The following is a 20091-nucleotide window of genomic DNA, read 5'->3' as shown; positions in this document are numbered from 1 at the left end:
TAAGGTACAAATTTCGGGCCTTTCGATTTTCTTTCAGAAGGAATTGGCTTCTCTTCCAGAAGTCCAGACATTTGTAAAGGGAGTGCTGCACATCCAGCCTCCTTATGTGCCTCCAGTGGCACCTGAACGTGGTGTTGCAGTTCCTAAAATCACACTGGTTTGAACCACTTAACAAGGTTGAGTTGATATTTCTTACCTGGAAGGTGGTCATGTTGTTGGCCTTGGCATCGGCAAGGTGAGTGTCAGAATTGGCGGCCTTGTCTCACAAGAGCCCCTACTTGTTTTTTCATGTGGATAGAGCGGAATTGAGGACACGCCCTCAATTTTTGCCTAAGGTGGTTTCTTCATTCCATCTGAACCAACCTATCGTGGTGCCTGTGGCTCCGAGTGACTTGGAGGATTCCAGGTCCCTGGACGTAGTCAGGGCTTTGAAGATTTATGTAGCCAGAACGGCTAGACTTAGGAAAACAGAAGCACTGTTTGTCCTGTATGCTGCTAATAAGATTGGCGCACCTGCTTCGAAGCAGACTATTGCTCGCTGGATCTGTAATACGATTCAGCAGGCTCATTCTACAGCTGGATTGCCGGTTCCAAATTCGGTTACGGCCCATTCCACTAGGAAGGTGGGCTCTTCTTGGGCAGCTGCCCGAGGCGTCTCGGCATTAATGCTTTGCCGTGCGGCGACTTGGTCGGGGTCAAACACCTTTGCTAAGTTCTACAAGTTTGATACCCTGGCTGATGAGGACCTAGCTTTTGCTCAGTCGGTGCTGCAGAGTCATTCACACTCTCCCGCCCGATTGGGAGCTTTGGTATAAACCCCATGGTCCTTACGGAGTCCCCAGCATCCTCTAGGACGTAAGAGAAAATAAGATTTTAAACCTACCGGTAAATCTATTTCTCCTAGTCCGTAGAGGATGCTGGGCGCCCGTCCCAGTGCGGAAACTCTGCAAGACTTGTATATAGTTGTTGCTTACATAAGGGTTATGTTACAGTTGGAGTCGGTCTTGGACCGTCACTGTTGTTGTTCATACGGTTAACTGGTTATGTATGTTCCAGGTTACATGGTATGATTGGTGTGGGCTGGTATGAATCTTGCCCTTGGATTTTTAAATCCTGCCTTGTATTGTCCATCTCCTCTGGGCACAGTTCTCTGAGGTCTGGAGGAGGGGCATAGAGGGAGGAGCCAGTGCACACCCATAGAAAAAGTTCTTTTTAGGTGCCCATGTCTCCTGCGGAGCCCGTCTATACCCCATGGTCCTTACGGAGTCCCCAGCATCCTCTACGGACTAGGAGAAATAGATTTACCGGTAGGTTTAAAATCTTATTTTTATCGCCACAATCATGTACTGAATGCTCTTAAGCAGTTTAGGATTCAATCTGGCATCACTATAGTCGACACTGGAATCAGAGTCCGTGTTGGTATCTGCTATCTGGGTAAATGAATGCTTTTGTGACTCCGAGGGGGTATGGACTTGTGACAACACATCCTCCATGGATTTTTTCCATGCCTGGTTCTGAGTCTCAGATTTATCCAATCTCTTATTTAATAGAGCCACATTTGCATTCAAAACATTTACCCAATCAGCAGTCGGTGGTGCCGACAGGTTCACTCCCACAGTCTTTTCTGTCCCCACTCCAGCTTCCTCCTGGGAAGAGCACTCAGCCTCAGACATGCCGACACACGTGTACTGACACCCACAACCACACTGGGGCTATAGGGGACAGACCCACAGTAAAGCCTGTCAGAGAAACACAGAGGGAGTTTGCCAGATCACAACCCAGCGCCTATCCCGGTACTGAAACGGTTTATACAATGTCTCAGACCTGTTAGCGTTTTTATTATTGTTAAACCAGCACCAAAAACTGTGCCCCCCCCCCCCCCCCCCCCGTTTTGCACCCTGTTACTTGTACAGCAGTGTAGGACAGGACCAGCATCTCTGCAGCTCTGTGAAGAGAAAATGGCGCTGATGAGAGCTGTGAGGGCTAAGCCCCACCCCCTTAATGGCGCGCTTCAGCCCCGCTATTTTTCAAATATTTACACTGGCGGGGGTTCGGATTCAGTGCCCAGGCACTATATGCCACTTTTGCCAGTCACTTAAATGAGGATTTATGCTGCCCCGGGCACCCCCCCTCCCCTGCACCCTGTAGTGCCGCTGTGTGTGTGGGAGCATGGCGCGTAGCACGCCCGCTGTGCGGCACCTCAAAGCCGTCACTGAAGTCTTCTGATCTTCCTCTACTCACCCGTCTTCTGACTTCTGGCTCTGCAAGGGGGGTGACGGAGGGCTCCGAGAACGAGCATCTAGGCGTACCTAGCGATCAGACCCTCAGGAGCTAATGGTGTCCTGTAGCCTAACAAGCAGAGCCTTGAAACTCACAGAAGTAGGTCTACTTCTCTCCCCTCAGTCCCACGACGCAGGGAGCCTGTTGCCAGCAGGTCTCCCTGAAAATAGTAAACCTAACAAAAGTCTTTTTCAGAGAAACTCAGGAGAGCTCCCCTAGTGTGCATCCAGTCTCACTGGGCACAGAATCTAACTAATTGGAGTCTGGAGGAGGGGCATAGAGGGAGGAGCCAGTTCATACCCATTCAAAGTCTTAAAGTGCCCATGTCTCCTGCGGATCACGTCTATACCCCATGGTTCTTGAAGCGTCCCCAGCATCCTCTAGGACGTATGAGAAATACAGAGTGCACAGCTAAAATTTAACTTAAATTGAAACGTTGACATTCCACTTGGCTGGTGTCTGAGCCTTATTGAATTATCTGTGTCGTACATTGTGTGTGTCTCTCTCTATATATATTTACACTTATGGTGTTTTGATATTTATATAAGGTTAAAGGGTTTATGTATGAAAAAATATGTTTCTAGAATAGGACTTATGCCATATTTAAAATCCTATTATCTTTCATAATAGTAATCATATTATATATCTCACACTGACAAATGGTGAGTGTCGTCATGCCGCCACTAGAATTAATGTTTGAGTGAATCAATGAGACAAAGTAAAGAATATGTAAATAAAATGTCTATCACAGATAGACCAAAAAGTAAAATAAATTCTTCTGACTTCAAACAAAAAGAGATTTACATATATGCATATAAATCCAGTGAAACTACAATTTTAATATAAAACATTAGATAACATGGCAGCATTTGACAAATTCCAGCAAGGTTTCCAGTTCCCTTTATTTTCTTAAAATTTTATGTACAAGAATGAATGATCTCTATAATGTACATTCATAGAAAGCTGTATATACTGGATAATAACATAGGAATCATGTTACTTATAACACATAGTTCTTACATAACAGGCTGACATTTTGATATTCACGTTTGTTTATTATTTGGTAAAGCTATGCTGTACACAGAATATCATATACTCTTCATTCTTGAGAGGATAGTGTTAAGGATTTGTAAAGGACACAATCACCTGGGACACTGTCAAGATTCGGCGCTGTTCTGTGAGCCCAACTGCTTGAAACATTTCAGAGAACGGAAACAAATGCCCTTTAGATATTTTTAATTCTACACCACAGCTTTGCTAATTCTTGGAATATAAAATTTAGAACCGAGGGAATTATTATTTTGATTCACAGTCTTGTAAACAAATACAAAGAAACAGAATGTGCTTAGATACAAAAGGAAAGACAACAAAGTGAAAGTTTGTGTAACCCAACAGGTGATCCACAGAGTGCTTTCTTGTTTATAGTACATAGTGATACTTCATCAGAATCACATCCCAGATGGATTTATGTTTCTCTAAATAAAAAATATTTCTTACAAAAAAAAAGAAAAAAAGATAACACTGTGGTAAAACAAGAAAGGCCAAACAAAAAGTCCTTTCAATCAATCCTGGGAGTAGAGGACATGGTGTGTGATTCTTTTCCTTGTGAAGAAGTTAGCAATCCTTTTTGGAAATGTCACTGGTGTAAACTCTGCATTGTTTAGCCAAGATCTCCTACTTCATGGTCCACCGGCGGTGGTTTGTTGGGCATAACGGTTGTTGAAGACCCTGCAGTAAGGTAGCCAGCAACTCCAGGTCCTAAACAGATTACAAAGTTCATTTAGTTTCTATTGGCAGTAAACTAAATCTGTAACAATATATCCAACAAAACATTTTATTTTCTCAATTGATGATTATCTGTTCTAGGCTTTCTATTACTTACACTATTGCTAAACCCAGTTTTACATTGTATCCAAAATACTGCATTTTAGTATCCATAGAAACTTGAGGATAATGGTTAAGCAGTTTGGGTTAATCATGAAGGCAGCAATTCAGTAATAATGAATGACACTTTATTCAAATATCTGTTATATAGGGCCACTTTCACATTCGATTTTCACCTGTGACACTAAGGGCCTGATTCAGCGTTGTACGATATTGCACAGCCACAGGGAAGTGTACAGCTAATATACTAATGCGGCAGGGGACATCTGGTGTAAATAGACCCCCCCCAGACTGCTTCCGTGATCCACTGCTGCGATCCAAGACGCACAATCGGATCGCTCTTCTGGACCATCGGTTATCTGAGTAACCTTCAGATTACTTAAGATGGCCGTCTCTGACTTGCTGCCAAGGTCAGTAAGTAGACACGAACTTCGGCACTCCCACAAAATGGAGGTGACACGCCTCCGCTTTAAGGAATGGGACTGGTCACCGCCCCCTCCCCACCCCAAATGCCCTCAGCCTGTCAATCAGGCTGGGGCTTAGGGCGCACTGTATGTGAGGACCCAGGACCTGTTCTGCACATGCGCAGTGTCCCCACCATGGAACTTGTACACTAACCATCGGGTCAGCGTACAAGTCCCTATATGCAAGTAATGAGATCAAAGGTATGCCAACTCTGGGCAAGTAACACTGGGCCTGATTCACGGCTGCACGCAGTCACGATTTGGTTGCAGGTGACTGATGTTTTTGGGGACTGCGCATGCACTGTGAAGCTCCTGTAACCTCGGTCGCAGAGCTCTGGATTTTGCAGCATGATTGAAATGCTTTAGGCATTTGGGGAAGTAGACAGGGAGCAGAGGCATGTTGTCTTCGTTTTGGCTGTGGCAGGTAAGTTGTGGCGGCCAGTCTGAGAAACCTTAGAGTAACTCAGACTTCTGATAGGCTGGTTGGTAGGCGCAATGGTGATCCAATGCAGCATCTTTGGACATGGACAGCGAATCAGAAATGCTATCAGTGTGCGTCTTAAAGAAAGATGACTCTGGCGGCATTTCCATCTGCATGCAGATACTACTGCAGCCAGAACTGCGGCAATGATCACTCCTGTGTGCACCTGCATGAATCAGGCTCAGTGCTCCAGCAGTTCATTTAAGATGCAAAATGACAAATACTGAAATGTACTTATGGCTGCACTATGAGGTTTAGTGCACAAGTGAACACATTTTTGGCATGATGAGCAGCTATGATATGAAAGATGTGGTCAATCAGAGAGGCACGATTTATATTTACTACAGGGCATTCTCATGAGACTAATGAGCCAATGCAGAGTTAAATAAATGGCAGTGAATTTGCATTGAGCATGCTTGGAAAGCAAACGCATGTATGTCCAGTTAAGCGCACATGTACACATTTAGCACATATCAAATCTTATGGCCAGAGAGATGGAATGGGTGTGGGAGGGGCATTCTCAGTAAATGAGTGTTCTCAGCATGTAAGGGTACAAACTGATGATAACTACTGGTACACCATAACTTCTGATGCAGATGCGTACAGCTCTGCATGTCGGAAAAGCAATACCTTTTCGTCCTGTACGTCCATTATACTGCCAACTCTGCATTAGCCCATAAGTTTCAATTTCAGTACATCAATGAATAATGTACATGATCGCTATGTAAGCTAGCGTATACATATTAAACATTTAAATCAGTAGCAAAAATGTGGTTATGTACATAGAAGGATATGCTTCACAGGAACACAATGAAGGTATGGGTAAAGGCAGAAGGTGCATGAATGCAGCAGGTGCAACAAGCAGATTAGCAAAAGATGGTCTACCTGTGTTACAGGGCTACAAAGCAGTTAGCAAGCTGCCTCGAAGGGAGCATCTAAAGCCCACTTCTGAGGTGAAGGGGACTGCTACCAGTAAGAAGGGAAGGAGAGACACCTGAAGGAAAGAAAAGATGTGAAAAGCAAGGGAAAAGGTTAGGAAGAAAGCAGACGGCAAAAAGCATAAGGACTTAAAACTCCACCTCTGATCTTAAAGGGCACTCGCTTCTACCACAATCATTTATGACAAGGAAAGCACATATCATGGAACTTTCCTTTTTACATGAAAGCCCAAATAATGACGCAAGACTAACAGCGGCTATAATAATGATCCACCCATTTGTCATTTTCACATTTTGGGGCAGATGAATTAAGCCCGGAGAAGTGATAAAGAAGTGATAAGTAGAAGGTGATAACACACCAGCCAATCAGTACTAAAGGTCATTTTTCAAACCTTTAATGATTGGCTGGTGAGTTATCGCCTTACACTTCTCACTTCTTTATCGCTTCTCCAGGAATAATACATCTCCTCCTTTGTTTCTTACATCATGGAAATCACAATGGATCTATGCAAGGTTACTTACTGATGTCCAACACCAAATATAATACAATGCAATGTAAATAAATAAACAAAAAACCTCAAAGATATTAAAATAATAATAGACAATTCATTAAATAAGTTAATTATTGCACCTATAGGTGGAATTACAGCCATGAATCTTTCTGAACAAGTCTCTGCCATAATTTTTCTATGTGGATACAGCTTTTTTCAACATCTGCTCCATCAAGTTATATAGGAGTGTTCAAATCATTACACAGACCCTATATTATATAATAGTCTGGGCTTTGGCTTTGCCATTTCAAGACATTTAATTTTGTTTAGGTTAATCACCTAAACATGACTTTTTCTTTGTGTTTCTCCTGATGTAATACTAGTCTTCTTGTAATTCAGTTACAGAATGAAGCATATTTTCCTCCAAAAATGTTATTTTACGTATTGCTCCTTTCCAAATTGTCTGGTTTCTGAGACGTTACAAAGTCCAACTTCGGTCGTATTAGATCATATAATCCTTCAAGTAACAAACATGTGGATCTCCTAAATGCTTTCTGGGAAGCTCAAACTGAAATTTTAATTGAGTTCTCAAACAATGTATCTCTTTTTGCCACCCTTCTATAATACCAAAGTTGTGAAGTGCTCATGTTGTCCCATGGGCAGATTATCTCACCTGCCATGTATGAATGAAGCTCTGATCCTAGACCTCTTGGTGGCCTTCGCAAAAAATGCCCTGCTTGAAAACATTTGAATAAGATAGCGCTAATAGGTCATAGATGAGATACGTAGGTCAAATTGCATATTTAATTCATAATAAAAATCAATATAGCATCCATATGGAATAACATGAACAATATTAATTGTTAAAAAAACACTAATAAGTGGATTTTGAAATAAAAACTCCCTTATGTATAGGATCAAGCAATAGTGGAGAAAATAGGACCTGTTCCTATGATATAGTCCCCTTCAAAAGTCCGTGGACCCAATTAGTAGTGGAAGGTCGACATTAATAGTTACCGCAGATGTATCCAAGGATAATTTAAGCGTCTCGGCAATCCGCAGTATTGCAGTTCCTTGGTAGGATAAGCGGTTGAGCAATGTCCACAGTTCAATTGGTTTACCTCCAATTAGGGTCTCTAGAATCACGGTGAATGGGGGGAACTTGGTTCAGGTCGTCCAATCTCCAGATGGTAGATGTCCAGGGAGTGATGCAGGAAGGCAGCTCACACCAACACGTTTCGTTGTGTTCACACAACTTTTTCAAGGTGCTCACTAAGCTATAAACAGGGGTTTATATACCCAAACAACATGGCTGCTCATTTGCATAGATGATTGAATTTGACCACCTTATCTCATAATATGACCCAATTAATGACAGACATTAGTAAATAAATATAAATATGTATTACTGAGTATATATAATAAAGAAGAGCCAAAAACACTCCAAAATGATAAAGTTCTATTCATATGGGATGATCACATGACCCTTTGTATACATAACTATCATGAGCTGTAATGCACAAACCCCGGAGTGGATCGAGTATATATGTGGATGTACTAAATAGATAATAGTAGTGGTGACAATCCTTTCCCGGTAGGAGGAGATCTTAACCACTGTTTAATGTGTTTCTTGGGGGTCCCCTCCCCCTCACCCACATTGTGAATAACACTAACGAATAGAGATGACGCGATCGGATTCCATCCCGTCGCGTCATCAAATGCCGTCTGGCCGCGTATCAATGACGCGGTCCGTATCCTGCGTCGCGTCATTTCCGCCGGCCCCGGCCGCAGACGTCATGACGCTACGCGTCACTAATTCCCGATGATGTTACCACGGCAACGCGCCTATTACCGCGTCGCTAGGTGATTGCTTTGTGGAGATCACAGTGGGAGGCGTCCGGGAGTCCATCTCTGACACCACTATTTGTGTGTTTCCGCGTCTGCGGCCGGGGCCGTCGGAAATGACGCGACGCAGGATACGGACCGCGTCATTGATACGCGGCCAGACGGCGTTTGATGACGCGACTGGATGGGATCCGATCGCGTCATCTCTATTCGTTAGTGTTATTCACAATGTGGGTGAGGGGGAGGGGACCCCCAAGAAACACATTAAACAGTGGTTAAGATCTCCACCTACCCGGAAAGGATTGTCATCACTACTATTATCTATTTAGTACATCCACATATATACTCGATCCACTCCGGGGTTTGTGCATTACAGCTCATGATAGTTATGTATACAAAGGGTCATGTGATCACCCCATATGAATATAACTATATCATTTTGGAGTGTTTTTGGCTCTTCTTTATTATATATAATCAGTAATACATATTTATATTTATTTACTAATGTCTGTCATTAATTGGGTCATATTATGAGATAAGGTGGTCAAATTCAATCATCTATGCAAATGAGCAGCCATATTGTTTGGGTATATAAACCCCTGTTTATAGCTTAGTGAGTACCCTGAAAAAGTTGTGTGAACACAACGAAACGCGTTGGTGTGAGCTGCCTTCCTGCATCACTCCCTGGACATCTACCATCTGGAGATTGGACGACCTGAACCAAGTTCCCCCCATTCACCGTGATTCTAGAGACCCTAATTGGAGGTAAACCAATTGAACTGTGGACATTGCTCAACCGCTTATCCTACCAAGGAACTGCAATACTGCGGATTGCCGAGCCGCTTAAATTATCCTTGGATACATCTGCGGTAACTATTAATGTCGACCTTCCACTACTAATTGGGTCCACGGACTTTTGAAGGGGACTATATTATAGGAACAGGTCCTATTTTCTCCACTATTGCTTGATCTATACATAAGGGAGTTTTTATTTCAAAATCCACTTATTAGTGTTTTTTTAACAATTAATATTGTTCATGTTATTCCATATGGATGCTATATTGATTTTTATTATGAATTAAATATGCAATTTGACCTACGTATCTCATCTATGACCTATTAGCGCTATCTTATTCGAATGTTTATTGTGTGTGAGGTCTGACCAACCTCTGTATATAGCTGCTGTGCTGAACCTCCCCAATCAGCGCCTGGAGAAAATTACTACTTGGTAGGTTCTCTTTTCTTTACATTCCTGCTTGAAAACATACCCAATTTTGGAGAATGTCCCCTCATTGACAAATATACTGCTGTACCATACTATGTTATCTTATAATGGCTAATTAGTGTTTATTGTAATAAACTTTTATAGGATTTGCTTTGATTGTTATTTGGTCTTTATGATAAAATATCTGCACTTGGAAATCCACTAGTATCCAGCTGTGGAAGCTTGGATGTTAATTTTGAAATCAATTGAAATACTTGCATTGTATAATAGCGGCCTTAGATTACAATTTATTTAGCAAGAGGGTAAATATCTGTACTTGGTTACAGACTATTTATTTGTAAATAATAAAAAGTTAAATTCTTCAAATATATTAAAGAATATTTATGCTAATCCATGGAAATAATTTCTTAATTTCATTTTGATTCCATGATGCAAGAAAATAACATGTGAAAAAATGACAGAAATGGTTTAACACGTTAATAGTTGCAGGAATCATTTGAGTTAAAGATTTTTTTCCCCCCAGTTACAAGATCTCAGTCTAAATTGCATCCGACTAGTATCAAGACTTTATAACATAGGGATAATTAACTGTAGTCAATATCAACCAAGCTGTTTCTGTTTGCAACCATAGGAAACATACTCATGCTAGAAAATGTGTGCTACAGTGATGTTGTACAAAGATGCAAGTGGCCGCTTCTGGAAGAACAACTGCACAGAAAGTTATAAAAACAGGTAGAGTCACCTTATTACATTGGTGTTCTATCTCCCCAGCAGGGTGGACATTTATTATCCGCATTTTACATTTATTTTCTCCCTACCAACGACCATTTTTACATCATTCCCTGTTTTACAATTAAAATGCCATAAACTGTGACCTGGCACCCACTCCTACATAAATGTACATCATGTGCTCCGGGAGCACAAATCGCTGTCCCCACGCATCAAAATAGCAAACCCCAGAGATGGCACAAAAACCTTTTGGACATCATCACTTATGTTTGCGTAACAAATTACATATTTTGGTCTGACACAAACTACTGTACAATGACTTTAGCTGGAAAGCATGTGATTATAAGCTGTACAATAGACCTGGATATCTTCGACATCCAAGACTTTGGAATTGCATGCAATCACATGTCATACCAAAAAGCAATAGTAATAAAGGGAATATATCAGACAACTCAAATAAAAATAGCAAACTATAAAAAAGAGGATTTTGGTACTTACCGATAAATCCATTTCTCTGAATCCTCTAGGGGACACTGGAGCATCCTTATACATTAGGGTGTGAAGCTTGCAACCGGAGGTGTGGCACAATCTAAAATTAGCATTGTCTGCACAGCCGGCTCCTCCCCCTTCACAACCCTCCTCCCTCAGTTTGGAAAATTTGACTGAGAGAATAGGACATGATACTAGACCACCTGGCGAGGAACCGAACCGTACAACATATCAAACAGCATCCAAGAAACTCTTAACCGAAAAAACTAACGCTGTTTGCACAAAGATGTTTGAACAAGAACTTTGAACACAGCAGGTTGACAGCACCGAGGCGGGCGTCCAGTGTCCCCTAGAGGATTCAGAGAAATGGATTTATCGGTAAGTACCAAAATCCTCTTTTCTCTTTCATCCACTAGGGGACACTGGAGCATCCTTATACATTATGGGAGGTCCCAAAGTTATCCCCCAGGGAGGGAGTGCTGTCGGTGGCCTGCAAAACTAAACGTCCGAACTTAGAGTCTCTGGACGCAAAGTTATCAAACTTGTAATATTTTGTGAACGTGTGGGCTGAAGACCACGCCGCCACTCTGCAAAGCTGAGTAATGGAAACACCACTGGTAGCCGTTCATGAGGCACCCACTGATCGGGTGGTATGAGAACCCGCCTGAACCGGAACCTGTGTGCTACAGGAAATATAAGCTTGCCGAATGGCAAATCTAATCCGTCTAGACGAAGACTGCAGAGATGTTGGTCAATCCTTCCTTGGCCCATCATAAAGAACAAAACAAATGGTCCGACTGTCTGAAATGACGATGTAACCTGCACGTATACCCCTAAAAGCTCGGACAACATCCAAGGACACGTCCCCATCTGCGAGACCCTAGGAAGATGGGACCACGATTGGCTGGTTCACGTGAACCCCCTGAAACAACCTTAGGAAGGAAATCCGCTCTTATACGGAATCCCGCCCTAACCTCATGAAAAATGAAAAGGGGACTGATACACGATAATGCTCCCAACTCAGAAACCCGCCTGGCCGAAGCCAAGGCAAGCAATAATGTGACCTTCCACGAGAGATTATTTCAGGTCCGTTCTTGTTAACGGCTCAAAAGTTGGAGATCTCAAAAATTCCAACACCAAATTTAAGTCCCATGGCGCAGTGGGAGGACGAAAAAGGGGGTTGTATCCTCAGAACCCCCAGTAAAAAGGTTTGAACCTCTGGCAAGGATGTCAACTGCCGTTGAAATAGGATGGAGAGAGCCGAATTTGAACCATCAGAACGCCCAGTCTCAGTCCTACCTCTAGACCGGCCTGAAGGAAAAGTAGAAGTCTGAATAAGTGGAAGTTCGTCGAATTCCATCCACGTTCTTGACACCAGTCCATGTATCCTTCCAAATTATGTAGCAGTGCAAGGCTGTGACCGGCTTCCTAGCGACAATCATCGTAGGAATGGCCGTTCTTGGTATCCTTCCATGGCTTAAGATCTGGATTTTAATAGCCACGCTGTTAAATGCAGCCTGTGCAGGTCTGGTGTTGGAACGGTCCCTGATATAACGGGTCTTCTTTCTCAGGTAACCGTCAAGGATCTTCCATAGTAACCCATGCAGGCCTGAGTAACACCTCCTGCGGGGGCCAATCTGGTCCGATTAGAATCACCCACATTCGTTCCCGTTTCACCCCTTTCAGAAACCTGGGTATGAGTGGGAAAGGTGGGAAAATGTGAACCGTCTTGTAACACCAAGGAAGTGTTAATGCGTCCACTCCTTCTGCTGCTGGATCTCTTGTCCTGGACACATATCTGGGCAGCTGATGGTTTTGCCGAGACACCATTAGGTCGACTTGAGGTAGACCCCATCTCCTCACCACCATGTCGAAAATCTGTGGATGTAGGCACCACTCTCCCGTATGCATGTCCAGACGATTTAGACAATCTGCTTCCCAGTTCTCCACACCTGGAATGAACATTGCCGAGAGGATGATGCTTCGTCCTTCTGCCCACAACAAGATCTTTGTGGCTTCCTGTAACGCCATCCTGCTCTTTGATCCTCCTTGACGGATTATGTAAGCTGACGTCATGACATTGTCCGACTCTATCTTTAAGTGTTGACCCATACCTAAGTCTTCGGTTAAGAGAAGCGCGTTGTAAACTGCTCTCAGCTCAAGAATGTTCATGGCGTCCACCTGCCTGAAACTGATGTCCCTCCAGGACAGCACCCCAGCCTCTGAGACTGGCATCTGTTGTTAGGATTCTCCAATCCCAAATGCCGAATCTCTTGCCTGATGTGAGATACCTGCACGACGACCACCAATTTAAGGAGGGTCCTATGCGCGGTGAAAGTCGAAATACTTCAATGTAAAAGCCAGTGTGACCCTGCTCCCTGAGCACTAAGTTCATCTGGAATGGTCGGGAATGAAGTCTGCTGTACTGGAGAGTTTCGAAAGACGCCACCATCTTCACGAGAAGGTGCCCACAGAGGTGTAGAGAAACCGTTTGTGACCTCAGCACCTGAGCCACCAATCTCTGTAGGTCCTTGACCTTATTCTCTTGTAGGAATACTCACAATTGTACCGTGTCCACAATGAGTCCAAGGAATTGTATCCGTTGAGTTGACCTAAGGTTGGATTTCTGGAAATTCACAATCCACCAATGTGAAATGAGAAATAGATGAGATGTCTTAACATTCTCGATCAACTGTTCCCGAGAGGATGCTCTGATTAGTAGATCGTCTAAATAAGGTATAATAGTGCCCCTCAACAGTCTCAATTCTGCAACACTGATTGCCATGATCTTCATAAAGATTAGTGGTCGATGATCGGCCGAACGGCAAGGCCCTGAAGTGGTAGTGTTCCTTCACCTGTGCGAACCTTAAGTAAGCCTGGTGAGGGGCCCAGATCGGGATATGCAAATATGCATTATGTCCATGTATATCATGAATACGCCTTGTTCTAAGCCTGCAATGACCGACTGGATTGATTCCATCTGGAATTTATAGACCATTAGAAACTGGTTTAAAACTTTTAAATTGAGTATCGGCCTGACTGTCCCATCTGGCTTTGTCACGACAAAAAGAGTGGAATAGAAACCCGTTCCTCTGAGAGGTGGGAACCGGAATAATGACCTCTGACTGTAGCAATTTTTTAATTGCCGTCAGCAGTGCTTTTGCTTTCTGAGGGCACTGTACCTCTGGGAGATTAGGTAGTTTATCCAAAGTTTTGGTGAGGCTTTGGCCCAGATGTCCCGAAAACTTTTCGGACGTGCGCCCACCAAGGGGGACCCCAGGTGAACTGGGAGGCCGTCACGCCACGGTTTTGTCAGCAGACTGATCCTGCTTTCTGTTTGCTGCCTGTGAGCGGCCACTACCTCTGCCCCCACGTACCTGTGTACCGAAACCTCTTCTTCGGGCTCGAAAGGACTGTGATCTAAATGAATCACACGCTGGTCCCGAATAACCTCTCCTAACCTGTGGAGCGGCTCCGTATAAGCAGTAGGTAGAAGGGTGGACTTCCCTGCTGTAGCCTGCGAAATCCACTTGTCCAACTCTGAACCGAAAAGCATCTCATCCCCAAAGGGGATGGATTCTACTGCCTGCTTGGTGTCAGAGTCTCCGTGCCATTCTCTGAGCTATAAAATCCGTCTAGCCGATATGGCCGATGCGGAGATGCGCAAAGCTATTCTGCTAAGATCCTTTGAGGCTTGACACAAGTATGAAGCAGATTCTCGAATGTGTTCCGCCAGTTGGGTAATCTCTTCCAAGCTATCTTCCTCCTCAATAGCCTGTACAATACGCCCAGACCATGTTCCCATGGCCTTGTTGACCCAAGCACAGACGATCGCAGGCCTCTGTGCTGCACCTGCTGCTACGAAAATTGACTTTAAAGGATGCTTCAGATCGTAAGGTTGACACAGCTTTAAAGTCTTTACATTAGGAATTGGTAAGATCGTCTTCTCCGACAACCGTCCTAGGAACGCATCCACTACTGGTGGATTCTTCCCACTCATCCATTACACCCTTATGTAGGGGATAAGTTACTTGAAACCCTTTTCGGAAATTGAAAGCATTTGTCAGGTTGTTTCCCAGCCTCCTCCATTTGAGATTTGAGGGATGTAGGAATGGGAAACACTGCAGAACGCGGCTTTTGGGATTCGAACAATTCGAATTCTTCTGGCTCCTTGACTTTTTCTACTTTAAAGTTTAGGATCTCCTTCACCGCTTCAATTAAAGAATCAAGACCCGAGATTGCCATGTCCTCTTCTGGGAAATCGGCGTCTAGGTTAGATTCAATTAACTCACCTAATAGGAAGAGATCTTTTAACTGCCCTGAGCACATTTGTTTCTGCTTGTGCGGGCGGTGTTAACCTGATAAGAAAGTCCTCTATCGTCTTTGAGAATCCCGCAGCCCATTCCGATTGCTGCTTGCGTGATTCCGCCATCTCCTTGGAGATTCTATTTGTAAGGTTGTCTTCCCATGATCTTAGCCATAGCATTGCTCCCAGGTGGAGCGTCCTTGTCTTAGCAGGAGTCGCCCACCCCGGAGCTGCCAACCCGTGTGCCCATCCCGTTACTTTTCGTACAAACAGAACAGGCCTTGGTTGGTGCTTTAGACATGCTGTTTAAACCCCTTACTAGGGAATTACGCAGCGCTTTCCCCCCTTTAAACTAGGAAGAGAAAGACTGTGAGAAATGACGGAAGCGAGGGTTACATTACACCTTTAGGTATCGGATTCGGCTGGAATTACCTTTCCCTTCTTTATATATATATTTAAGGAGCAGGATCTTGTCTCTCAAAATCATTTTGGCTTTGTCTTCCATTTCATTAGTTGACGCAGCACTATTCTTAAACCTGAACTTTGTCCCCCTTTTATTAGGGGGACGCAGCCTTTTCGTCTGGTAAAGCCTGCACCCCCTTTCATTTAGGTGGGATCGGGCATTTACCATCTTTTCCTTTAAAAACCTGCACCCTCCCTTTAGTTAGGAGGGATTGGGCCAGTATAAAAGAGAATAAATAACTAAATCTTCATGGAGCAGGAGCTCCCTTCTTGCTTGTACCTCCTAGGCACAATTTTCCAAACTGAGGGAGGAGGGATGTTAAGGGGGAGGAGCCGGCTGTGCAGACAATGCTAATTTTAGATTGTGCCACACCTCCGGTTGCAAGCTTCACACCCTAATGTATAAGGATGCTCCAGTGTCCCCTAGTGGATGAAAGAGAAAATATAATATATTTAATTATGGTCCAAAGCATAAATGAAACTTCAAATAAAGTACAGATGTTTGGTATCCCTGTATGCGGCCAATGGCAGCGAGAAGCTTAATACTTACCATGACTCCCTTGCCTTAAAGATACACAGATGTGTATGAATGAAAATTCATCTTATTCGCAGACTCTGCTAATAACAATGATATGCAGCATACCTATATATTCTGTGGGCGACCGCGACTGTATCTGCACATGAAATGCTATGTTACAGTGTTTTCTAGGAAAACTTGCCTTTTTTCCCCGTACATATGAACCCTCTTGTCAGGGACTGGGGTTTCCTCTGTGATGAGCAACACATCCTTAATTGCTATAATCATATAACGGATGGCTTTAGCCAATTTAGGCTGTAACTTTGCATCATCGTAATCGACACTGGAGTCAGAATCCATGTCGGTATCTGTGTCAACAATTTGGGATAGTGGGCGCTTCTGAGACCCTGACGGCCTCTGCGACATAGGATCAGGCACGGGTTGAGACCCTGACTGTCCTGAGGCTTCTGCTTTGTCTAACCTTTTATGTAAGGAATTAACATTATCATTTAAAACCTTCCACATATCCATCCAATCAGGTGTCGGCGCCGTCGGCGGAGACACCTCATTCATTTGCTCCCGCTCTGTTTCCACATAGCCTTCCTCGTCAAACATGTCGACACAAGCGTACCGACACACCACACACACAGGGGATGCTCTTTTTTGAAGACAGTTCCCCCACAAGGCCCTCTGGAGAGACAGAGAGAGAGTATGCCAGCACACACCCCAGCGCTATAAAACCCAGGAATCACACAGTAACTTAGTGTTAACCCAGTAGCCGCTGTAATAATGATTTTTGCGCCTAATTATGTGCCCCCCCCCTCTCTTTTTCACCCTCTTCTACCGTGTATCTGCAGGGGAAAGCCTGGGGAGCTTCCTCTCAGCGGAGCTGTGGAGAAGAAATGGCACTGGTGAGTGCTTCTGTCCGCGTTTTTATACAATATTATGGCGGGGGCTCATACATATATACAGTGCCCAACTGTATATATGTCTACTTTTTGCCAAGAGGTCCTAATTGCTGCCCAGGGTGCCCCCCCCCCCTGCGCCCTGCACCCTACAGTGACCGGAGTGTGTGGGTGTAGTGTGGGAGCAATGGCGCACAGCTGCAGTGCTGTGCACTACCTCAGTGCGCTACCTCAGTGAAGACTGGAGTCTTCTGCCGCCAATTTCGAAGTCTTCTTACTTCTTTCACCGGCTTCTGTCTTCCGGCTCTGCGAGGGGGGCGGCGGCGCGGCTCCAGGATCGGACGACAAAGGGTGAGATCCTGTGTACGATCCCTCTGGAGCTAATGGTGTCCAGTAGCCTAAGAAGCAGGACCTATCTTCAGAGAGTAGGGAGGCTTCTCTCCCCTCAGTCCCACGATGCAGGGAGTCTGTTGCCAGCAGAGCTCCCTGAAAATAAAAAACCTAACAAAATACTTTCTTATAGCAAGCTCAGGAGAGCTCACTAAACAGCACCCAGCTCGTCCGGGCACAGATTCAAACTGAGGTCTGGAGGAGGGACATAGAGGGAGGAGCCAGAGCACACCAGAATACAAATTCTTTCTTAAAGTGCCCTGTCTCCTGCGGAGCCCGTCTATTCCCCATTCCTTTGAAGAATGTTTCCCTCCTGAATTTTGTTAAAACCTTTGGTATATTTGTAAGTTTCTATCATGTCCCCCCTTTCCCTTCTCTCCTCCAAACTATACATGTTAAGATCTTTTAGCCTTTCCGGGTAAGTTTTGTGATGTAGGCCATGCACCATTTTAGTTGCCCTTCTTTGTACACTCTCTAATGTATTTAATCCTTCTGGAGATATGGGGCTAGATGCATCATCGCTTGGAGAGTGATAAAATGGAGAGTGATAAATGACCAGCCAATGAGCTCCAAACTGTAATTTTTCAAACAGGGCCTGTGACATGGCAGTTAGAAGCTGATTGGCTGGTGTTTTTTCTCTGTCCATTTTATCACTCTATATTCTAGAAAGAGAAAAGAAGACTCTATCTTGGGGGCACTCTTTGAAATATAAATAGGGCCAGATATACCCTTAGGTATCATTAAAATATAACCTTTAATTGTATCTTTAAAATTAATAGGAATTTAAAAAGGAAAAATATATAAACACACACACAGGTTAATTCATATACACCTTGGGATCACTTGTCTATCACAAGGAGTTCAAAGAACACTGATTGCTCACTATGGAGCTTATTGGTTCAGAGAACACTGATTGCTCACCGAGGAGCTTGTTTTAATTATTTTTATTCAGATTTTTTTTATAACCAATTATGATCTCTCACTGTTTAAACAACCATATCATGAATAGGTATTGATTTACTGAACGTCAGCTCCTATATTCTCAAACACATGTATAATTATAAAAATTCAAAATTTGCCCAAATGGTATATACACAGTGTTGAGAGATGCAGAATGCCCATCATATTTATATGGTATCTTATGCGCTCATTAGTAGCCCGACATAAATAGTTGGTATAGAGAGAAAAAAGGAAAGAATAAAAAAGATGATCAGTATGCCATGGTACATTGCTTCTACTGTCTCACCGTCATGAGCTCAAGGTTTTTGTTAGCTCAGCGGCCGGTGGATGAGAGGGCAGCGACCTTGAAATTTCTGACCAGAAAGAGGATAAGTGGCCGTACTGCTTTCCCTGTTAGAGCGGATGGAATGTCTCGATATCCTAGGACATTGCAGGACACTGCACCGCAATCCAGGGATGAGTGTTAACCGAAATTGAGTACAATTCCTGCCTGTTTAATTTTCAGGTAATTGCAGGGAGATGATAGGGAGTGGTTCAATGTTAAACCAGTGCCGTGCACATTCTCACATAGAAATGCATTTATCAAAAAAGCCGTTCTCCACACAGGCTATTAGCAAAGTACTTTCCCAAATTTATTTTCAGGTATACTTTATCGGTATACTAATATTGTTAGGCTCACTTAGCATAATTCATTATTTTCTCTAACATTTGACCATAGGTCACTGAACAGTATGTGTTGGGCTAAAAGTAGCAGCAAACCCAGCTAGAATGAAAAGTTTTTATGACCGCAAACCCAGTCCAGCCGCTGAGATCTCTTTTCGTCATGTACTCTGGTCACTAGGACATTGATCATGTGGCTGGTATATCTGCTATCAAATACTTCCTAAGTATGGGTGACCATGATGCTTTCCAAGACTTTTTGGTGGATTTACTGCACTTTGTTTTGAATAACAATTTTTTTACCTTTGATTAAAAATTCTATTTACAGGTAAGGGGGACTGCTATGGGGGCGGCTTGCGCTCCTACCTACGCAAATCTCTTTTTGGGATGGTGGGAGCGTGAGCACGTCTTCTGTGATGGTAATGAACATTACACCAGACACATATCAATGTGGTATCGCTACATAGACGATATTTTCATGGTATGGAATGCAGGATTGGATCTGCTAATGGAGTTCATTACGGTACTAAATACCAATAATTTCAATTTGAGGTTAACATCAGAGATTAGCAGTACGGAAATTTCCTTTTTGGATGTGAAGATATACAAAGGTTTACAGAACAAATTGGAAACAAAACTTTTCAGAAAAACTACGGCCATAAACACATTATTACATCAGACTAGTCATCATTTCCCACCCACGGTGGAAAATATACCGAAGGGAGAATTTTTGAGACTTCGTAGGAATTGCTCTGAAAATGCTGTTTTTAAAGAACAAAGTGACGAACTAACTAACAGGCTTAGACAAAGAGGGTATAGTCATAGATCCATAAAAAGAGCAAAGAGCTCTTTAAGGGATATCAATAGGGAAGTACTCATTTTCAGTCAGAAGAAAAATATAAATCAAATAGATGACAAACTAAGATTTGTCATGAATTTCAATCATGATTGGGACCGGATCAAGAGATGTATTCAAAAACATTGGCACATCCTTTTGTCAGACTGTGATTTATCAAAACATATTGGCATGAATGTTTCAATGAGTTGGCGGTGTGCCCCAAACCT

The 20091-nt window shown here is 43.4% G+C and overlaps 1 protein-coding gene across 8 annotated transcripts in view; it reads right to left on the bottom strand.

The window, feature by feature from the left end:
- Positions 1–3110: 3110 nt before the first annotated feature.
- Positions 3111–20091, bottom strand: part of DNAJC13 (DnaJ heat shock protein family (Hsp40) member C13) — a 554470-nt gene continuing 537489 nt past the window's right edge. For 7 of the 8 annotated variants that reach the window (XM_063922373.1, XM_063922368.1, XM_063922369.1 and 4 more), the window contains one exon: positions 3111–4038. In XM_063922373.1, coding sequence (XP_063778443.1) covers positions 3941–4038 — 98 coding nt within the window. In that variant the 3' untranslated portion in view covers positions 3111–3940. Of the gene's footprint in view, positions 4039–5994; positions 6104–20091 lie in introns of all 8 variants that reach the window. The other variant, XR_010177689.1, reaches the window with a different exon arrangement.

This window comes from Pseudophryne corroboree, chromosome 5, assembly GCF_028390025.1.
Source record: "Pseudophryne corroboree isolate aPseCor3 chromosome 5, aPseCor3.hap2, whole genome shotgun sequence".
NCBI classification, from domain to species: Eukaryota; Metazoa; Chordata; class Amphibia; order Anura; family Myobatrachidae; genus Pseudophryne; species Pseudophryne corroboree.
This window is presented reverse-complemented; position numbering and strand designations above follow the sequence as displayed.